General features: G+C 51.6%; 2 protein-coding genes across 2 annotated transcripts in view; both read left to right on the top strand.

Annotated features, from left to right (window-relative positions):
- Window positions 1-969, top strand: part of LOC132445659 (sperm-associated antigen 17-like) — a 4,981-nt gene extending 4,012 nt beyond the window's left edge. Inside the window, exons 5-6 of the mRNA XM_060035763.1 lie at window positions 1-33; window positions 664-969. The exon at window positions 1-33 is cut by the window's left edge and continues 125 nt beyond it. Coding sequence (XP_059891746.1) covers window positions 1-33; window positions 664-882 — 252 coding nt within the window. The 3' untranslated portion in view covers window positions 883-969. The remainder of the gene's footprint in view (window positions 34-663) is intronic.
- A 272-nt stretch (window positions 970-1,241) lies between these two features.
- Window positions 1,242-11,085, top strand: LOC132445699 (sperm-associated antigen 17-like). Its single transcript, XM_060035815.1, has 12 exons — window positions 1,242-1,466; window positions 2,127-2,294; window positions 3,516-3,607; window positions 4,588-4,694; window positions 5,105-5,265; window positions 6,064-6,252; window positions 8,563-8,613; window positions 8,806-8,857; window positions 9,403-9,451; window positions 9,580-9,627; window positions 9,820-9,913; window positions 10,602-11,085. The coding sequence occupies exons 1-12, from the start codon at window positions 1,242-1,244 to the stop codon at window positions 10,614-10,616; spliced, it is 1,251 nt and encodes a 416-aa protein (XP_059891798.1). The 3' UTR covers window positions 10,617-11,085.
- Window positions 11,086-18,034: the final 6,949 nt, after the last annotated feature.

The following is an 18,034-nucleotide window of genomic DNA, read 5'->3' on the forward strand; positions in this document are numbered from 1 at the left end:
TCTGTGCACGCCACGGACCCCCTCAGCCAGGCTGTGAGTGGTCCTCACACACACTGCTCTCTGTGCACACCACGGACCCCCTCAGCCAGGCTGTGAGTGGTCCTCACACACACTGCTCTCTGTGCACGCCACGGACCCCCTCAGCCAGGCTGTGAGTGGTCCTCACACACACTGCTCTCTGTGCACGGACCCCCTCAGCCAGGCTGTGAGTGGTCCTCACACACACTGCTCTCTGTGCACGCCACGGACCCCCTCAGCCAGGCTGTGAGTGGTCCTCACACACACTGCTCTCTGTGCACGGACCCCTCAGCCAGGCTGTGAGTGGTCCTCACACACACTGCTCTCTGTGCACGCCACGGACCCCCTCAGCCAGGCTGTGAGTGGTCCTCACACACACTGCTCTCTGTGCACGGACCCCCTCAGCCAGGCTGTGAGTGGTCCTCACACACACTGCTCTCTGTCCACGGACCCCTCAGCCAGGCTGTGGGTGGTCCTCACACACACTCTGCTTCCGTCAGAAACAGTGGTTGAGGCTGCTCTGCAGGGGGTCTCTAGTCCTAGTGGTCCCAGTGAGGAGGTCCCAGTGGTCCCAGTGAGGAGGTCCCAGTGGTCCCAGTGAGGAGGTCCCAGTCATCCTATTGAGGAGGAGTTGTGTTTGTTCAGGTGATGCTGACGCGACAGGACCGCGTGGTACGTGTTCAGGAACCGGACGGAACCCTGACTGTGGAACACGCAGATGGAACCAGAATCACCAGCTTCTACCAGGGGAAGAACTCCTACCAGGGTAAGAACTCCTACCAGGGTAAGAACTCCTACCAGGAGAGCTCCTACCAGGGAAATAACTCCTACCAGGAGAGCTCCTACCCGGGTAAGAACTCCTAGCAGTGGAAGAACTCCTACCAGGGGAAGAACTCCTACCAGGAGAGCTCCTACCAGGAGAAGAACTCCTACCAGGGGAAGAACTCCTACCAGGGGAAGAACTCCTACCAGGGGAAGAACTCCTACCAGGGGAAGGCCTCCTACCAGGGGAAGAACTCCTACCAGGGGAAGAACTCCTACCAGGGGAAGGCCTCCTACCAGAAGGCCTCCTACAAGAAGGCCTCCTACCAGAAGGCCTCCTACCAGAGGGCCTCCTACCAGAAGGCCTCCTACCAGAAGGCCTCCTACCAGAAGGCCTCCTACCAGGGGAAGGCCTCGCCCTTCGGGGTTAGTCTGAGCGCTGGCGGTCTGAAGGTCACATGATGAAGCTAAGGCGTAGCGTTCCTGTGACCCCTCCTCCTGCAGGGGGCAGAGGTCCGGGGGGGGATTCAGAGGAGGAGGTGGAAGAGGCGGGGTCTGTGGAGCGGGTGGTGCTGGTGGAGAAGGACGGCTCCGCCCAGGTGATGGTGTTCCCAGAGCGCCGCGCGGCTCACGTCTTCCTCGCAGACGGAACCGTTGTCATGGGAGACGGCTGCGGAGTCTATCAGGTGGGTTAGTTACCGGTCATCTAGGTTAACCCTAGCTACCATTGGCTAGGCTACCCTTAGCGTAGCGTACCCTTAGTCTAGCTGACCTTTAGCGTAACGTACCCTTAGCGTAGCTGACTCTTAGCGTAGCTGACCTTTAGCGTAACGTACCCTTAGCGTAGCTGACCCTTAGCATAGCTGACCCTTAGCGTAGCTGACCCTTAGCGTAAAGTACCCTTAGCTTAGCTGACCTTTAGCGTAACGTACCCTTAGCGTAGCTGACCTTTAGCGTAACGTATCCTTAGCTTAGCCGACCTTTAGCGTAACGTACCCTTAGCGTAGCTGACTCTTAGCGTAAAGTACCCTTAGCGTAGCTGACCTTTAGCGTATCCTACCCTTAGCGTAGCTGACCCTTAGCGTAGCTGACCTTTAGCGAAACGTACCCTTAGCGTTGCTGACCCTTAGCCTAACATACCCTTAGCGTTGCTGACCCTTAGCCTAACGTACCCTTAGCGTAGCTGACCCTTAGCGTAAAGTACCCCTAGCGTACCTGATCTTTAGCATAACGTACCCTCAGCGTAGCTGAACCTTAGCGTAACGTACTCTTAGCGTAGCTGACCCTTAGCGTAACGTACTCTTAGCGTAGCTGACCTTTAGCGTAACGTATAACGTGTATTTCAGGTGTTTCCCTCCAAAGCAGGCCGGCTTCTGATTGGGCAGGACGGGACATGTATTTACTATCCAGACTCCACCCCCTCTAGCCCTGGTAGCCAATCAGGAAGCTACAGACTGAGCACGACACATGGGCCGACCTGTGACGTCACAGACCCTGAGGGAAACCGCTTCCAGGTCAGTGCTTACAGTACAGACAGTGACTGACCCACGGACCAATCAGAGCTGGAGTAGCTGTAGTCAGAGATCCGGTATGACAGACTGACCCACGGACCAATCAGAGCTGGAGTAGCTGTAGTGTCTTCTACAGCTACTCCAGCTGTAGAAGACACTATGGTGTCTTCCAGATGCCTCGGACACCAGCCTTCCGAGTTGCACTTGTGACATAATTTCCGTATATACTGTATAGCGTTCCTGTTCGTCTTTGTGATTGTGTCATGAAATTGGCTGATCTTTGATGATTGTTATCTACATTACCCTCTTTAACAAACCAGCTTGAAAACAAACAACACAACTTTACCTTGTATTGCACGCACAGCAAGACCGTGCAATGCATATATTGGTGACCGGAATAAAGTCGCAATGTAATCGTGTTAGAGCATTTCAAATCGACATTAAGATGACCAATGTGGTGCAAATACAACGAATATAAATCTCTTTACGGGTGCAGGCATTTTTGTTGAGAGCGTCATCACTGAACTCAGAACACTCTCAGGACTCAAGGGTCCCGACCCAAAGGGGGCGTGCCTCCGTGACATGCCGCAAGAAAGCTGGGAGATTTCCCCACTTCCAACTCGGAAGCAATCTGGAACACACCTTTAGTATAAAGGATTGTTTGCGTGGTGCAGTAACTGCTATCCTCACATTTCAACATGGTGTTTCAATGCAAAGAATCAAAGTTTGTTGTAGACGTTTGAGATACATTATTTCTGTTTTTAGAAAACGTATTTGGGAAGAAAAATGTCAGTCACAAATAACTTATTTTTTCTTGTGAGTGCTTGTGTGCGTGCGTGCGTTTGTGTTTTTGTATGTGTGTGCGTTTGTGCGTGCATTTGTGTGTGCGTGTGTGTGTGTGTACGCGTGCGTGTGTGAGCGTGCGTGTGTGTGTGTGTATGTGTAAGTGCGTGTCCTGTGTGTGCGTGCGTGCGTGCGCTCGCGTGCGTGTGCGTGCGTGTGTGTGTGCGTGTGCGTGTGCGTGCGTGTGTGTGTGCGTGTGTGTGCGTGTGTGTGTGTGTGCGTGTGTGTGTACGCGTGCGTGTGTGTGCGTGCGTGTGTGTGTGTGTATGTGTAAGTGCGTGTCCTGTGCGTGCGTGCGTGCGCTCGCGTGCGTGCGTGTGTGTGCGTGTGTGCGTGTGTGTGCGTGTGTGTGCGGCCGTGTGTGTGTGTGTGTGTCTGCAGGTGCAGCAGAGCGGCCAGGTGTCTGTGGTCCTCAGCGCTGCATCAAGGGCGTCTGAGGAGGAAGACCTCACACATGGAGAGCACTCTCCCAGGCAGGTCTTAGTATTAACCTAACCCTACCTCCCTAACCCGCTGACTAGTATTACCACACTAACCCCCTGACTAGTATTACCTCCCTAACCCTATCACACTAACCCCCTGAGTATTACCACAATAACCTTACCTTTATATATGAACAGCCCTTAACCTGTTACCTTTATATATGAACAGCCCTTAACCTGTTACCTTTATGTATGAACAGCCCTTAACCTGTTACCTTTATATATGAACAGCCCTTAACCTGTTACCTTTATATATGAACAGCCCTTAACCTGTTACCTTTATATATGAACAGCCCTTAACCTGTTACCTTTATATATGAACAGCCCTTAACCTGTTACCTTTATATATGAACAGCCCTTAACCTGTTACCTTTATATATGAACAGCCCTTAACCTGTTACCTTTATATATGAACAGCCCTTAACCTGTTACCTTTATATATGAACAGCCCTTATCTCTTACCTTTATATATGAACAGCCCTTATCTCTTACCTTTATATATGAACAGCCCTTATCTCTTACCTTTATATATGAACAGCCCTTAACCTGTTACCTTTATGTATGAACAGCCCTTATCTCTTACCTTTATATATGAACAGCCCTTAACCTGTTACCTTTATATATGAACAGCCCTTAACCTGTTACCTTTATATATGAACAGCCCTTAAACTGTTACCTTTATATATGAACAGCCCTTAAACTAATCTCTAACGTAGATTCATGTCTCAATAGATTCTTCTTTCGTCCAAACCTTTCCATGGTGTCACCTCCTAAACCCCTCCTCTAAGTCTGATTTTGTGTATGTGTGTGTGTGTATGTGTGTGTGTGTGTGTGTGTGTGTGTGTGTGTTTGTGTGTGCGTGTGTGTGTGCGTGTGTGCGTGTGTGTGTGTGTGTGTGTCCCTGTTAGTGTGTGTGTGTGTGTGTGTGCGTGTGCGCGTGCACGTGCGTGTGTGTGCGTGTGTGTGTGCAGGCTGTTCTTGGTGCATGAGGACGGCTCAGGGACCGAGCTGCTGCACTGTGAGGAGGCGGAGCCTCTCCTCAAGATGGCTCCCAGTGGGCCGGCCCAGCTAGCAAAAGGTCAGTACCATCTGCTATCTCCATAGAGAGACCGTCTGCTATCTCCATAGAGAGACCGTCTGCTATCTCCATAGAGAGACCGTCTACTGTCTCCATAGACAGACCGTCTGCTATCTCCATAGAGAGACCGTCTGCTGTCTCCATAGAGAGACCGTCTGCTGTCTCCAAAGACAGACCGTCTGCTATCTCCATAGAGAGACCGTCTGCTGTCTCCATAGAGAGACCGTCTGCTGTCTCCATAGACAGACCGTCTGCTGTCTCCATGGAGAGACCGTCTGCTGTCTCCATGGAGAGACCGTCTGCTGTCTCCATGGAGAGACCGTCTGCTATCTCCATGGAGAGACCGTCTGCTATCTCCATAGAGAGACCGTCTGCTGTCTCCATAGAGAGACCGTCTGCTATCTCCATAGAGAGACCGTCTGCTGTCTCCATGGAGAGACCGTCTGCTGTCTCCATGGAGAGACCGTCTGCCGTCTCCGTAGTGAGACCAGCCCATCCTCCTAAACGTGATCGCAGAATCGTGCCGCTCAACCTCCGAGACCGCAGCTGGCTCAACTTCCCAATAGCAGAGGTACACACCGACATGTTATACTAACATAACAGAGCTGACCTACATGTTGTACTAACATCACAGAGCTGACCTACATGTTATATTAAAATAACGACTGACTGTAATATTATACTAACATCACAGAGCTGACTGACATGTTATACTAACATCACAGAGCTGACCGACATGTTATACTAACATCACAGAGCTGACCGACATGTTATATTAAAATAATGACTGACTGTAATATTATACTAACATCACAGAGCTGACTGACATGTTATACTAACATCACAGAGCTGACCTACATGTGATACTAGCATTACAGAGCTGACTTACATGTTATATTAAAATAATGACTGACTGTAATATTATACTAACATCACAGAGCTGACTGACATGTTATACTAACATCACAGAGCTGACCGACATGTTATACTAACATCACAGAGCTGACCTACATGTTATATTAAAATAATGACTGACTGTAATATTATACTAACATCACAGAGCTGACTGACATGTTATACTAACATCACAGAGCTGACCTACATGTGATACTAGCATTACAGAGCTGACTTACATGTGATACTAACATTACAGAGCTGACCTACATGTTATACTAACATCACAGAGCTGACCTACATGTGATACTAACATCACAGAGCTGACCTACATGTGATACTAACATCACAGAGCTAGCTTACATGTGATACTAACATAACGGAGCTGGCCAACATGTGATACTAACATAACGGAGCTGGCCAACATGTGATACTAACATAACAGAGCTGACCTACATGTGTGTTTCTGATGCAGATGAAGACCCTTGGTCCTCCGTTTGGGTCTGACCTGGGACGTGGTCTTGCTCTGAGGGAAGGACCACCTGTCCAGGCCCCTCAGGTCCAGGACTCCCCGAGTCCTCCCCAGATCCTTCAGGTCCATGAGCTGGTGGTCTACCCGCCCCCCTGCAAAAGGCTCAGAGAGACCCTGGACTCACGCCTGGAGGTACACCTCATGATTCACCGTCTCTCCTGGAGGCTCACTGTCTCTACTGGAGGGTCACTGTCTCTACTGGAGGGTCACTGTCTCTACTGGAGGTTCACCGTCTCTCCTGGAGGCTCACCGTCTCTACTGGAGGGTCACTGTCTCTACTGGAGGGTCACTGTCTCTACTGGAGGCTCACTGTCTCTACTGGAGGGTCACTGTCTCTACTGGAGGGTCACTGTCTCTACTGGAGGGTCACTGTCTCTCCTGGAGGGTCACTGTCTCTACTGGAGGGTCACTGTCTCTACTGGAGGGTCACAGTCTCTACTGGAGGGTCACTGTCTCTACTGGAGGGTCACTGTCTCTACTGGAGGTTCACTGTCTCTCCTAGAGGTTCACTGTCTCTACTGGAGGTTCACTGTCTCTACTGGAGGGTCACTGTCTCTACTGGAGGGTCACTGTCTCTACTGGAGGGTCACTGTCTCTACTGGAGGGTCACTGTCTCTCCTGGAGGGTCACTGTCTCTACTGGAGGGTCACTGTCTCTACTGGAGGGTCACTGTCTCTACTGGAGGGTCACTGTCTCTACTGGAGGTTCACTGTCTCTCCTGGAGGGTCACTGTCTCTACTGGAGGGTCACTGTCTCTCCTGGAGGTTCACTGTCTCTACTGGAGGGTCACTGTCTCTACTGGAGGGTCACTGTCTCTACTGGAGCCTGCCTCATGGTTCACTGTCTCTCCTGGAGGTTCACTGTCTCTCCTGGAGGTTCACTGTCTCTCCTGGAGGTTCACTGTCTCTCCTGGAGGTTCACTGTCTCTATTGGAGCTCCACCTCATGCTTCACTGTCTCTTAGTGCCGCTATGTTACATCTAAGACCCCAATCAGTGAGTGGAGGTCGTGTGTTGTTTTGTTGTGTTTCTAAGGCCACTTTTCCACCAACAGTACCAGCTCAACTCTCTTCGACTCGACAGGCTGCCGGCCACTCATTAGCCGTAGTGACATGGCCGGACGAATAATGATGAGCGCGACGTCCAAGCCTGACAGCCGACACCCGACATCTTTAAATATTAGCATCAAACCTGACAATAGTGATGGATTATTGAACATGGCAGGATCAGCGCGCAGGAACACGCCGTGGGCCGTGACGGAGGGGGACACGCTCCTGGGCCTAACCCTGTCTGTTTATGTGTCGCATGGTCGCTTATGTGTCAGAGGTTTCACGCATGCGTGCTATGACGACCCGGCCACGCTGAAGAGGAACCTTCTAGATAGACAAAGGATGTGCCTGGAACGAGACCAAGTCGCGGCGAATTCAGCTGGTTCTGTCGGTGTAAAAGGGGCACAAAGGCTGTGTGCGTTGTGTTGTGTCTCTAAAGGACCGTGTGCATTGTGTTGTGTCTCTAAAGGACCGTGTGCGTTGTGTTGTGTCTCTAAAGGACCGTGTGCGTTGTGTTGTGTCTCTAAAGGACTGTGCGTTGCGTTGTGTCTCTAAAGGAGTGTGCGTTGTGTTGTTGCGTTGTGTGTTGTGTCTCTAAAGGAGTGTGCGTTGTGTTGTGTCTCTAAAGGACTGTGTGTTGTGTTGTGTCTCTAAAGGACCGTGTGCGTTGTGTTGTGTCTCTAAAGGACTGTGCGTTGCGTTGTGTCTCTAAAGGAGTGTGCGTTGTGTTGTTGCGTTGTGTTGTGTCTGTAAAGGAGTGTGCGTTGTCTTGTGTCTCTAAAGGAGTGTGCGTTGTGTTGTGTCTCTAAAGGACTGTGCGTTGTGTTGTGTCTCTAAAGGAGTGTGCGTTGTGTTGTTGCGTTGTGTGTTGTGTCTCTAAAGGAGTGTGCGTTGTGTTGTGTCTCTAAAGGAGTGTGCGTTGTGTTGTGTCTCTAAAGGAGTGTGCGTTGCGTTGTGTCTCTAAAGGAGTGTGCGTTGTGTTGTTGCGTTGTGTGTTGTGTCTCTAAAGGAGTGTGCGTTGCATTGTGTCTCTAAAGGAGTGTGCGTTGCGTTGTGCGTTGTGTGTTGTGTCTCTAAAGGAGTGTGCGTTGCGTTGTGCGTTGTGTGTTGTGTCTCTAAAGGAGTGTGCGTTGTGTTGTTGCGTTGTGTGTTGTGTCTCTAAAGGAGTGTGCGTTGTGTTGTTGCGTTGTGTGTTGTGTCTCTAAAGGACTGTGCGTTGCGTTGTGTCTCTAAAGGAGTGTGCGTTGTGTTGTTGCGTTGTGTGTTGTGTCTCTAAAGGAGTGTGCGTTGTGTTGTGTCTCTAAAGGAGTGTGCGTTGTGTTGTGTCTCTAAAGGAGTGTGCGTTGCGTTGTGTGTTGTGTCTCTAAAGGAGTGTGCGTTGTGTTGTGTCTCTAGGGCTTCAGGCAGCGTCTCATGAGGAGGGAGCAGCTGTCAGAAGACATGAGGGTAGGTGATCAGCAGTAATGTGGCCTCCTTACTGACCTGAAAGTCATCCTCCCTCAGCTCCAACACAACCTGAGAAGAGGGAGAAGAAGGAGAACACAAACGTTCTCAAGACCAAAATAACACACATAATGACGTCTGTTGGTCTGAAGAGCATCAACGCCATCTGTCCAGTAAAAAATCTTTCTTCTGCAGCCTCTTCAAAAGATTCCTGATGCAGGCTGGGAGAGACACCAGAGGACTGCAGGTAGGGATGAGTCAGATTAGTACATGTTCTGGTAGGGATGAGTCAGATTAGTACATGTTCTGGTAGGGATGAGTCAGATTAGTACATGTTCTGGTACTGATGAGTCAGATTAGTACATGTTCTGGTAGGGATGAGTCAGATTAGTACATGTTCTGGTACTGATGAGTCAGATTAGTACATGTTCTGGTAGGGATGAGTCAGATTAGTACATGTTCTGGTAGGGATGAGTCAGATTAGTACATGTTCTGGTACTGATGAGTCAGATTAGTACATGTTCTGGTACTGATGAGTCAGATTAGTACATGTTCTGGTAGGGATGAGTCAGATTAGTACATGTTCTGGTACTGATGAGTCAGATTAGTACATGTTCTGGTAGGGGTGAGTCCGATTAGTACATGTTCTGGTAGGGATGAGTCAGATTAGTACATGTTCTGGTAGGGATGAGTCAGATAGTCCTGAATACTATACACACACACACATACCATATGTACTGTGTGTGTGTGTGTGTGTGTGTGTGTGTGTGTGTGTGTGTGTGTGTGTTGTAGCCCCTGATTTGCATTCAGACTCTCCTGAAGAATCTTCCAGAAAAGAAAGGTAACACCCCTATAATCTGTCTATTTCTGAATCTGTGTATACTTATATAAATGTATACAGAAATGTAGTTTATCTCTAAATTGATCCGTCAGTTGAATCGTCTTTCCTGACTCCTTGTTCTTCTTCAGTGAAAGACCAACAGAGACACCGTGGGCACAGAGGAGAGTGAAACACAGGTCAGAATACACAGCCTGTCAGAACCACCTGTTGGCCCTCGCTCCTCAGAGCCTTAAGAGAGTGTGTGTGTGTGTGTGTGTGTGTGTGTGTGTGTGTGTGTGTGTGTGTGTGTGTGTGTGTGTGTGTGCCTGCCTGCCTGCCTGCCTGCCTGCCTGCCTGCCTGCCTGCGTGCGTGTGTGTGTGTCCTACAGACAGGAGCTGGCCGAGGACAGAGCTCAGCGAGCGGCCTTGAGGAGCAGGCAGGTCGTCTCTTACTTCCACCCTGAGAACGTGCTGCTTCATCAGGTGGGTGAAGTCTACCCTAACATCAGCAAATCTTTAACTATTATTAGGGCTGGCCAACAATTAAAAGTTTTAATCGCGATTAATCACATAGTATTGTGAGTTAACTCGCGATTAATCACACTTTAAAGAATAGGAATTGTAAACAGGCTGTTAATTAGTACAATTGTAAACCAAAAGTATAGTCAAATTCAAATAAGTAGCGCTACAGATTTGTGAATTGTAAACAGGCTGTCACTTACTGAATTTGTAATCAAGCAGCCACTTACTGCAAGTGCAATTGAATATAAAGTAAGTTGAATTAAAATCAAAATGATTTCTGATATGAATGTTGACATTCTGTGTAAAGCCTTTAAAAAAAAAGAGAGAGAATGCACGTTAATGCGTCAATTTGTATTAATCGCGTTAAAACAAGATTGCGTTAAAGCGTTCACTTGCCCAGCCCTCATTATTATATGGTGACTTTATGAGCCACATACGTGTACGACTGTCCCCTTGGACAGCTGCTCTGTCGGTGGTGGTTGAACTCATCGTCATCAGAGTTCTGTGCTCAGAGCTCCATCACTGCTCCAGCATGAGAAGCTCTGGGCTCCGGAGAGAGGTGAGAGAGCAGCTCCCCCTGGACCCCGCGCGGCCCAGTCTGTGTTCTCCAGCGCTGGGCCCTCTGCTGACCATGTTCTCTGCTTTACAGAAGAGCCCCACATGAGCGTCTCCCCCCTGGGCGCCCCGCATCTCCCCCCGCTGTCCCCCTGGAAGGCCCTGCCCCCCCGATGGAAGCCCGGCAGCGAGCTCACCATGAATAAAGAACTACTAGCAAGAAGAAAGTAAACTACGTCTGAGCGCTTGTCCAAGTGACGTCACCGTGTTGGAGTCCCGTATGTGTTGCTGTTGTGTGCAGAGTTTCAGTCGTTGAGTCCTGTTGGTGATACCATCGTCTTGCTGTTCAGTCACCTCTATTCAAACGTCAACCACAAGTTGAACCTCTGGGAGAGAACATTTCATTTTTTTAGATCTTTAGAACCTTTGACCAATTAGAGAGCCTCGTGGGGAGCTCCTCCTCCCTGTTCGGAGACATGCTTCCAGTTCTTCCGCGGTGCAGGTGGGAGCCACTGTGATGCACACTGCCTGTGATTCTGTCAAGATTTCTACTAATAAAGACAACCAGTGGAATGATGGCTCCAGTCTGGAACCTTCTCTTCATCCTGGGTTCATGAGGCAGCTGTTTTAAACATTAGAAGGAATATCATACCTAAACATACTTCAGCACAATAAACTCTGAGTTGGTTCATCCGCCCCTTCAGGCAGTTCACTGCCAAAGCCTGCAGCAAGAGAGTCTGTCGCCCTCTGCTGGTGGTTTGCGGTCCCAGTCCAGAGCGTTCTGCTGCATGCCTCAGGTGTATTTCTCGGTCGGTGGTTAGGGTTAGATAGCTATAATGTTAATGATAATGTGTGTCAGCGCTGTTACCAGCAGGAGCAGTTAGCCCCACACCCCCGCTCAGGAGGGCCTTCTGACACGCTGCTTCACACGTAGAAGCCCCCCACCACTCTAACGCTCCACCATGCTGCATCACCTCCACCCACTCACAAACACCACCTTCACCCCCGCTTGGCGCCAGAGACCCCCCCCCCACACACACACACTAACACACCTGTTCCCCAAGCAGACACCAGCCAAACCCCACCCTCAACCCCACCCTCAACCCCACCCACCGCCCTCAACCCCACCCACCGCCCTCAACCCCACCCACCACCCCACCCACCGCCCTCAACCCCACCCACCACCCTCAACCCCACCCACCGCCCTCAACCCCACCCACCACCCTCAACCCCACCCACCACCCCACCCTCAACCCCACCCACCACCCCACCCTCAACCCCACCCACCACCCTCAACCCCACCCACCACCCCACCCTCAACCCCACCCACCACCCTCAACCCCACCCACCACCCTCAACCCCACCCTCAACCCCACCCACCACCCACCACCCCACCCTCAACCCCACCCACCACCCTCAACCCCACCCACCACCCTCAACCCCACCCTCAACCCCACCCACCACCCCACCCTCAACCCCACCCACCACCCTCAACCCCACCCTCAACCCCACCCACCACCCCACCCTCAACCCCACCCACCACCCTCAACCCCACCACCCCACCCTCAACCCCACCCTCAACCCCACCCACCACCCTCAACCCCACCCACCACCCTCAACCCCACCCTCAACCCCACCCACCACCCCACCCTCAACCCCACCCTCAACCCCACCCACCGCCCCACCCACCGCCCTCAACCCCACCCACCACCCTCAACCCCACCCACCACCCTCAACCCCACCCTCAACCCCACCCACCACCCACCACCCCACCCACCACCCTCAACCCCACCCACCACCCACCACCCCACCCTCAACCCCACCCACCACCCTCAACCCCACCCACCACCCTCAACCCCACCCTCAACCCCACCCACCACCCCACCCTCAACCCCACCCTCAACCCCACCCACCGCCCCACCCACCGCCCTCAACCCCACCCACCACCCTCAACCCCACCCACCACCCTCAACCCCACCCTCAACCCCACCCACCACCCACCACCCCACCCACCACCCTCAACCCCACCCACCACCCACCACCCCACCCTCAACCCCACCCACCACCCTCAACCCCACCCACCACCCTCAACCCCACCCTCAACCCCACCCACCACCCCACCCTCAACCCCACCCTCAACCCCACCCACCGCCCCACCCACCGCCCTCAACCCCACCCACCACCCTCAACCCCACCCACCACCCCACCCTCAACCCCACCCACCACCCTCAACCCCACCCACCGCCCTCAACCCCACCCTCAACCCCACCCTCAACCCCACCCTCAACCCCACCCACCCACCACCCTCAACCCCACCCACCACCCTCAACCCCACCCTCAACCCCACCCACCACCCACCACCCCACCAACCACCCACCACCCTCAACCCCACCCACCACCCTCAACCCCACCCACCACCCTCAACCCCACCCTCAACCCCACCCACCACCCACCACCCCACCCACCGCCCTCAACCCCACCCACCACCCTCAACACCACCCACCACCCACCACCCCACCCACCACCCTCAACCCCACCCTCAACCCCACCCACCACCCACCACCCACCACCCCACCCACCACCCACCACCCCACCAACCACCCACCACCCTCAACCCCACCCACCACCCTCAACCCCACCCTCAACCCCACCCACCACCCCACCCTCAACCCCACCCTCAACCCCACCCACCGCCCCACCCACCGCCCTCAACCCCACCCACCACCCTCAACCCCACCCACCACCCCACCCTCAACCCCACCCACCACCCTCAACCCCACCCACCGCCCTCAACCCCACCCTCAACCCCACCCTCAACCCCACCCTCAACCCCACCCACCCACCACCCTCAACCCCACCCACCACCCTCAACCCCACCCTCAACCCCACCCACCACCCTCAACCCCACCCACCACCCTCAACCCCACCCACCACCCTCAACCCCACCCACCACCCTCAACCCCACCCTCAACCCCACCCACCACCCACCACCCCACCCACCGCCCTCAACCCCACCCACCACCCTCAACACCACCCACCACCCACCACCCCACCCACCACCCTCAACCCCACCCTCAACCCCACCCACCACCCACCACCCACCACCCCACCCACCACCCACCACCCCACCAACCACCCACCACCCTCAACCCCACCCACAAGCAATTACCCCAAATATCACTAAATTAAGTAATAGCTTGGTGGCCGGCCACTGGCTCTCTGCTGATCACTGCTGTCAGCAGAACACACTATCAGCGCACACACACACACACACGCACTCACGCACACGCACAGACGCACGCACACGCACAGACGCACGCACATAAAGAAACACACAAAGAAACATAAAGACGCTCACACACACACAAACCTCAAATGGAATGAAGCCCAAAACAGTATCTGTTTGCTTTGACCCGTCCTTTCTCGGACAGGTCAAAGCTGGAGAAGGGGGGGGGGGGGGGGGGGGGGGGTGTGTAGAGAGAACCCCCCCGCATCTGGGAGCGTCAGCGAGGCTTTAACCAACAACTGATATTCATCACTTTACTCTGTCTCTCTCTCTCTCTCTCTCTCTCTCTCTCTCTCTCTCTCTCTCTCTCTCTCTCTCTCTCTCTCTCTCTCTCTCTCTCCCCCTCCATGCAGTCTAATGGGTTTATTACTGTGCTTAATGCACTGTGACGTCTACCCTCCTCCCTGCTACATTAAAGGGGGGGGGGGGGGGGGGGTTCAGACGAACGGGGTATAGAACCTTAATGACTGGGTAGGGAGGCTAAGGGGAGAGACAGAGAGAGGGAGAGAGGGAGAGGGAGAGTGAGAGGGGGAGAGGGAGAGGGAGAGGGAGAGGGGGAGAGGGAGAGGGAGAGAGAAGGTGAAACCAGGAGAGCGAGAGAGGAGAGGAAAATGGAGATGAAGCGAGAGGGAGAGTGGGGGAGACACGGGAAAGTAGAAAAGGAAATGAGACTTTAAGAGGAAATGAAGGGAGCGTGGAGTTAAGGTGTCTGGCTGCTGTGGCAGTGGGCTCTTTGTTTGGATTGTTTGGAGCGTGAGTGTGAGTGTGGAGGGCAGAGAGGGTCAGGGAGGAGGCCTGAGAAGACGTTACGGTCTGTTGTTGTTGGTGAGGTGGCCATGTTGTCCCCTGTCCCTGGGGGAGGGTCTCCTGGTGATACGTTGTTCTCTCTGGTCTGGTGAGGGTGAATGGTATGGCCTTCATTCCATCTGTGGTCTGTTATATTGGTGAAGAATTCTAACGCTGTTGGCTTCAAATTAGAGGAAAATATGTTCCACAACCCATCCTCTACTCCTCTCTCCTCCTCCTCCTCCTCTCCTCTCTCCTCCTCCTCCTCTCCTCTCTCCTCCCTCTTCCTCCTCCTCTTCCTCCTCCTCTTCCTCCTACTTTCTCCTCTCCCACTCCTCATCTCCTCTCCTGTGTTTGAGTGCTCATCTCCTCCTATTCCTCCTCCTCTCTCCTCTCTCCTCCTCCTCCTCCTCCTCCTCCTCCTCTCCTCCCTCCTCCTCTTCCTCCTATTTTCTCCTCTCCTGTGTTTGAGTGCTCATCTCCTCCTCCTCCCCCTCCCCCTCCTCCCCCTCTCCTCTCTTACCTCTAGTCAAACAGATTCAATCATCTGTTGTGAGCGTGTCCCCCCCCCCCGCTTGATATCTCAAACAAGAGGCAGGGGATTTGGATTGGAGGGAATTCAACAGATTTGCAGCTATGAATAAAACATGGCAGGTCCTTGATGCTGTCTTTTATTCTATTCCACTGGTTTTTGGGTCACTAGTGTGTGGCTCTCAGCGGGGGGGGAGATAATGCAGTCCATACATCACCCGGGGAAGCAGCCAGGGAGTACAAAACATCTGACGACCGAGCCGCTGAGGTTAGGTGTGTGTGCTTTAGTCTGGAGATGGGAGATAGATCGATAGACGACAGAAAGATGGATTTACCTTTGCTGCAGAGCTGTCGAAGCTCAGCACTTAAACTACAGACTGTTACCTTAGTGTGAAGGAAAACCATTAACACAGTACCATATGACAGCATTGACAAAGTACCATGGGACACCATTAACATAGTACAATGGGACACCATTAACATAGTACCATGTGACATCATTAACATAGTACCATGTGACATCATTAACTAGTACCATGTGACATCATTGACATAGTACCATGTGACACCATTAACATAGTACCATGTGACATCATTAACTAGTACCATGGGACATCATTTACATAGTACAATGTGAAACCATTAACATAGTACAATGGGACATCATCATCATAGCACCATATGACAGCATTGACATAGTACCATGTGACATCATTAACTAGTACCATGGGACATCATTTACATAGTACCATGTGACATCATTAACATAGTACCATGTGACATCATTAACATAGTACCATGTGACATCATTAACTAGTACCATGGGACATCATTTACATAGTACAATGTGAAACCATTAACATAGTACAATGGGACATCATCATCATAGCACCATATGACAGCATTGACATAGTACCATGTGACACCATTAACATAGTACCATGGGACATCATTTACATAGTACAATGTGACATCATGAACATATTGCGATGTGACGTCATTAACTAGTACCATGTGACATCATTACCATAGTACGATGTTACAACATTGAGATAGTACGATGTGACAACATTAACATAGAACCATGTGAGACATTAACATAGAACCATGTGAGACATTAACATTGTACCATGTGACATTGACATAGTGTGACGTCATTAACATAGTACCATGGGACATAATTAACATAGTACCATGTGACATCATAAACATAGTACCATGTGACTTCAGAGCTGGAACAGGACGATTCCAGGCATGCAGTTTGTCAAACAACAGACATATTTGTTTCTCATTATAATGTTTTCTTTGAGATCTCCTCTTTTCCAACCGTATTTCTTTGGCCACTAGAGGGCAGCCTTGCTCCGTGGAGCATGCGGTCGTTATGGTGTCTGATTCCCTGTGTGACTGCAGAGCAAAGACACAGCCTGCTTGACTCTCCTCATTATCATGACAGTTGACATAGCAGCGAGAGGGCCCTGCCTTTGCTACCGGCGCTGGCTTTTGTGTGCCTGTATGCATGAGAGAGGGAGGGGAGTGAGAGACGGAGAAAGGGAGGGGAGAGAGAGACTCAGAGAGGGAGGGGAGAGAGAGACAGAGAGGGTGGGGAGAGAGAGACCGAGAGGGAGGGGAGAGAGAGACAGAGAGGGAGGGGGGAAGAGAGACTCAGAGACGGAGGGGAGACGGCATAAAATGTGAGCTAGAGAGAGAGAGAGAGAGAGAGAGAGAGAGAGAGAGAGAGAGAGAGAAGGAGAAGCCGGCTCACAAAACCTCCGGTAGAGAGAGAGAAAGAGAGGGTGAATATGGTGTTTTAAGTGCATGTGTTCATACAGTATGTATACATTAAATAAGAGCATGAATAGCGTTGGATTCGCCCCGACCCTCGTCTGAAGACGTGCTGACTGCCCCCAGCCAGCCCTGGTCAACCTCCCCAGGGCTGGAGCTGCCTGCTGCTGATCTGGGAACAGATCTCCTCTGTTCTGCTTGTGTGTTTAACAGATGCTTCGTCAGGTGGGACTTTAACGTTCTGAATTCAAAGGTGGTATCATGAATTCTGATGGACAGAGTGGGTTATTAGTGTTCATATAGTTATTATCACCAGACTATTCTTCTCCCCAGCTGACTGGATGTTGTTGTAAACTGTCATCCATTTGTCCAGGGCAGTTAGCAGAACGTGGTCTTCCTGGGACTTTATCTCCCAACATGCCTTTGGGCTGAACAGGAGTTGTCGATATTCGGCGGACGCAACATGGTGTGCTGTAGTCCGTGTTCCCTTCACTTGAATATTACCTGCAATATTTTTAGCGGGAAACATTATGGTTGTGTTGGTGCCATCCGTCCAAACCTCCCCCCTCCTCCCCCCTCCTCCCCCTCCTCTCCCTCCTCCCCCCTCCTCTGACCTCACACTGATCCTAACGCTGTGGTTCTGTCCTCTCTTATCTCCGTCTAGATGCTCTTCTGTCGTTGCTCTGGACGCTCGGGAGCGCTCTTTATTTTGTGTCTTTCCAACAGAACATTTCCCAGACAATCCACCCTATCAAACGCGTCCACAACATGTTCAACTTTCACTTTGTTTTATTAACATTCTGTCCGTTGATTGTCATTTGTATTAATCAATGCTAATCATATTGATTAGTATTTTGCTCTTTAGTCTGTATTATTCCCTTAAGGGGAAAGTCAGTTTTTGATTAATGGATTCCTAACTTTTTAATACATCCGTAGCTTCAACAAGAGAGAGGGAGATCTCCCTCTCTCTTGTTAAGTCAGCACAGATTTCTATCTATCTATCTCTCTCTCTTTCACTATCTATCGCTATCGATTGATGGATCGATGGATCGATGGATAAACACAAACTGTACGTTGGCATCCTCCTCAGTATTGAGCTGTGTTTGAGTCATTTCTGAGCTGCTTCTCTGACTGTCTCCAGG

This window comes from Gadus macrocephalus, chromosome 17, assembly GCF_031168955.1.
Source record: "Gadus macrocephalus chromosome 17, ASM3116895v1".
Taxonomy (NCBI): Eukaryota; Metazoa; Chordata; class Actinopteri; order Gadiformes; family Gadidae; genus Gadus; species Gadus macrocephalus.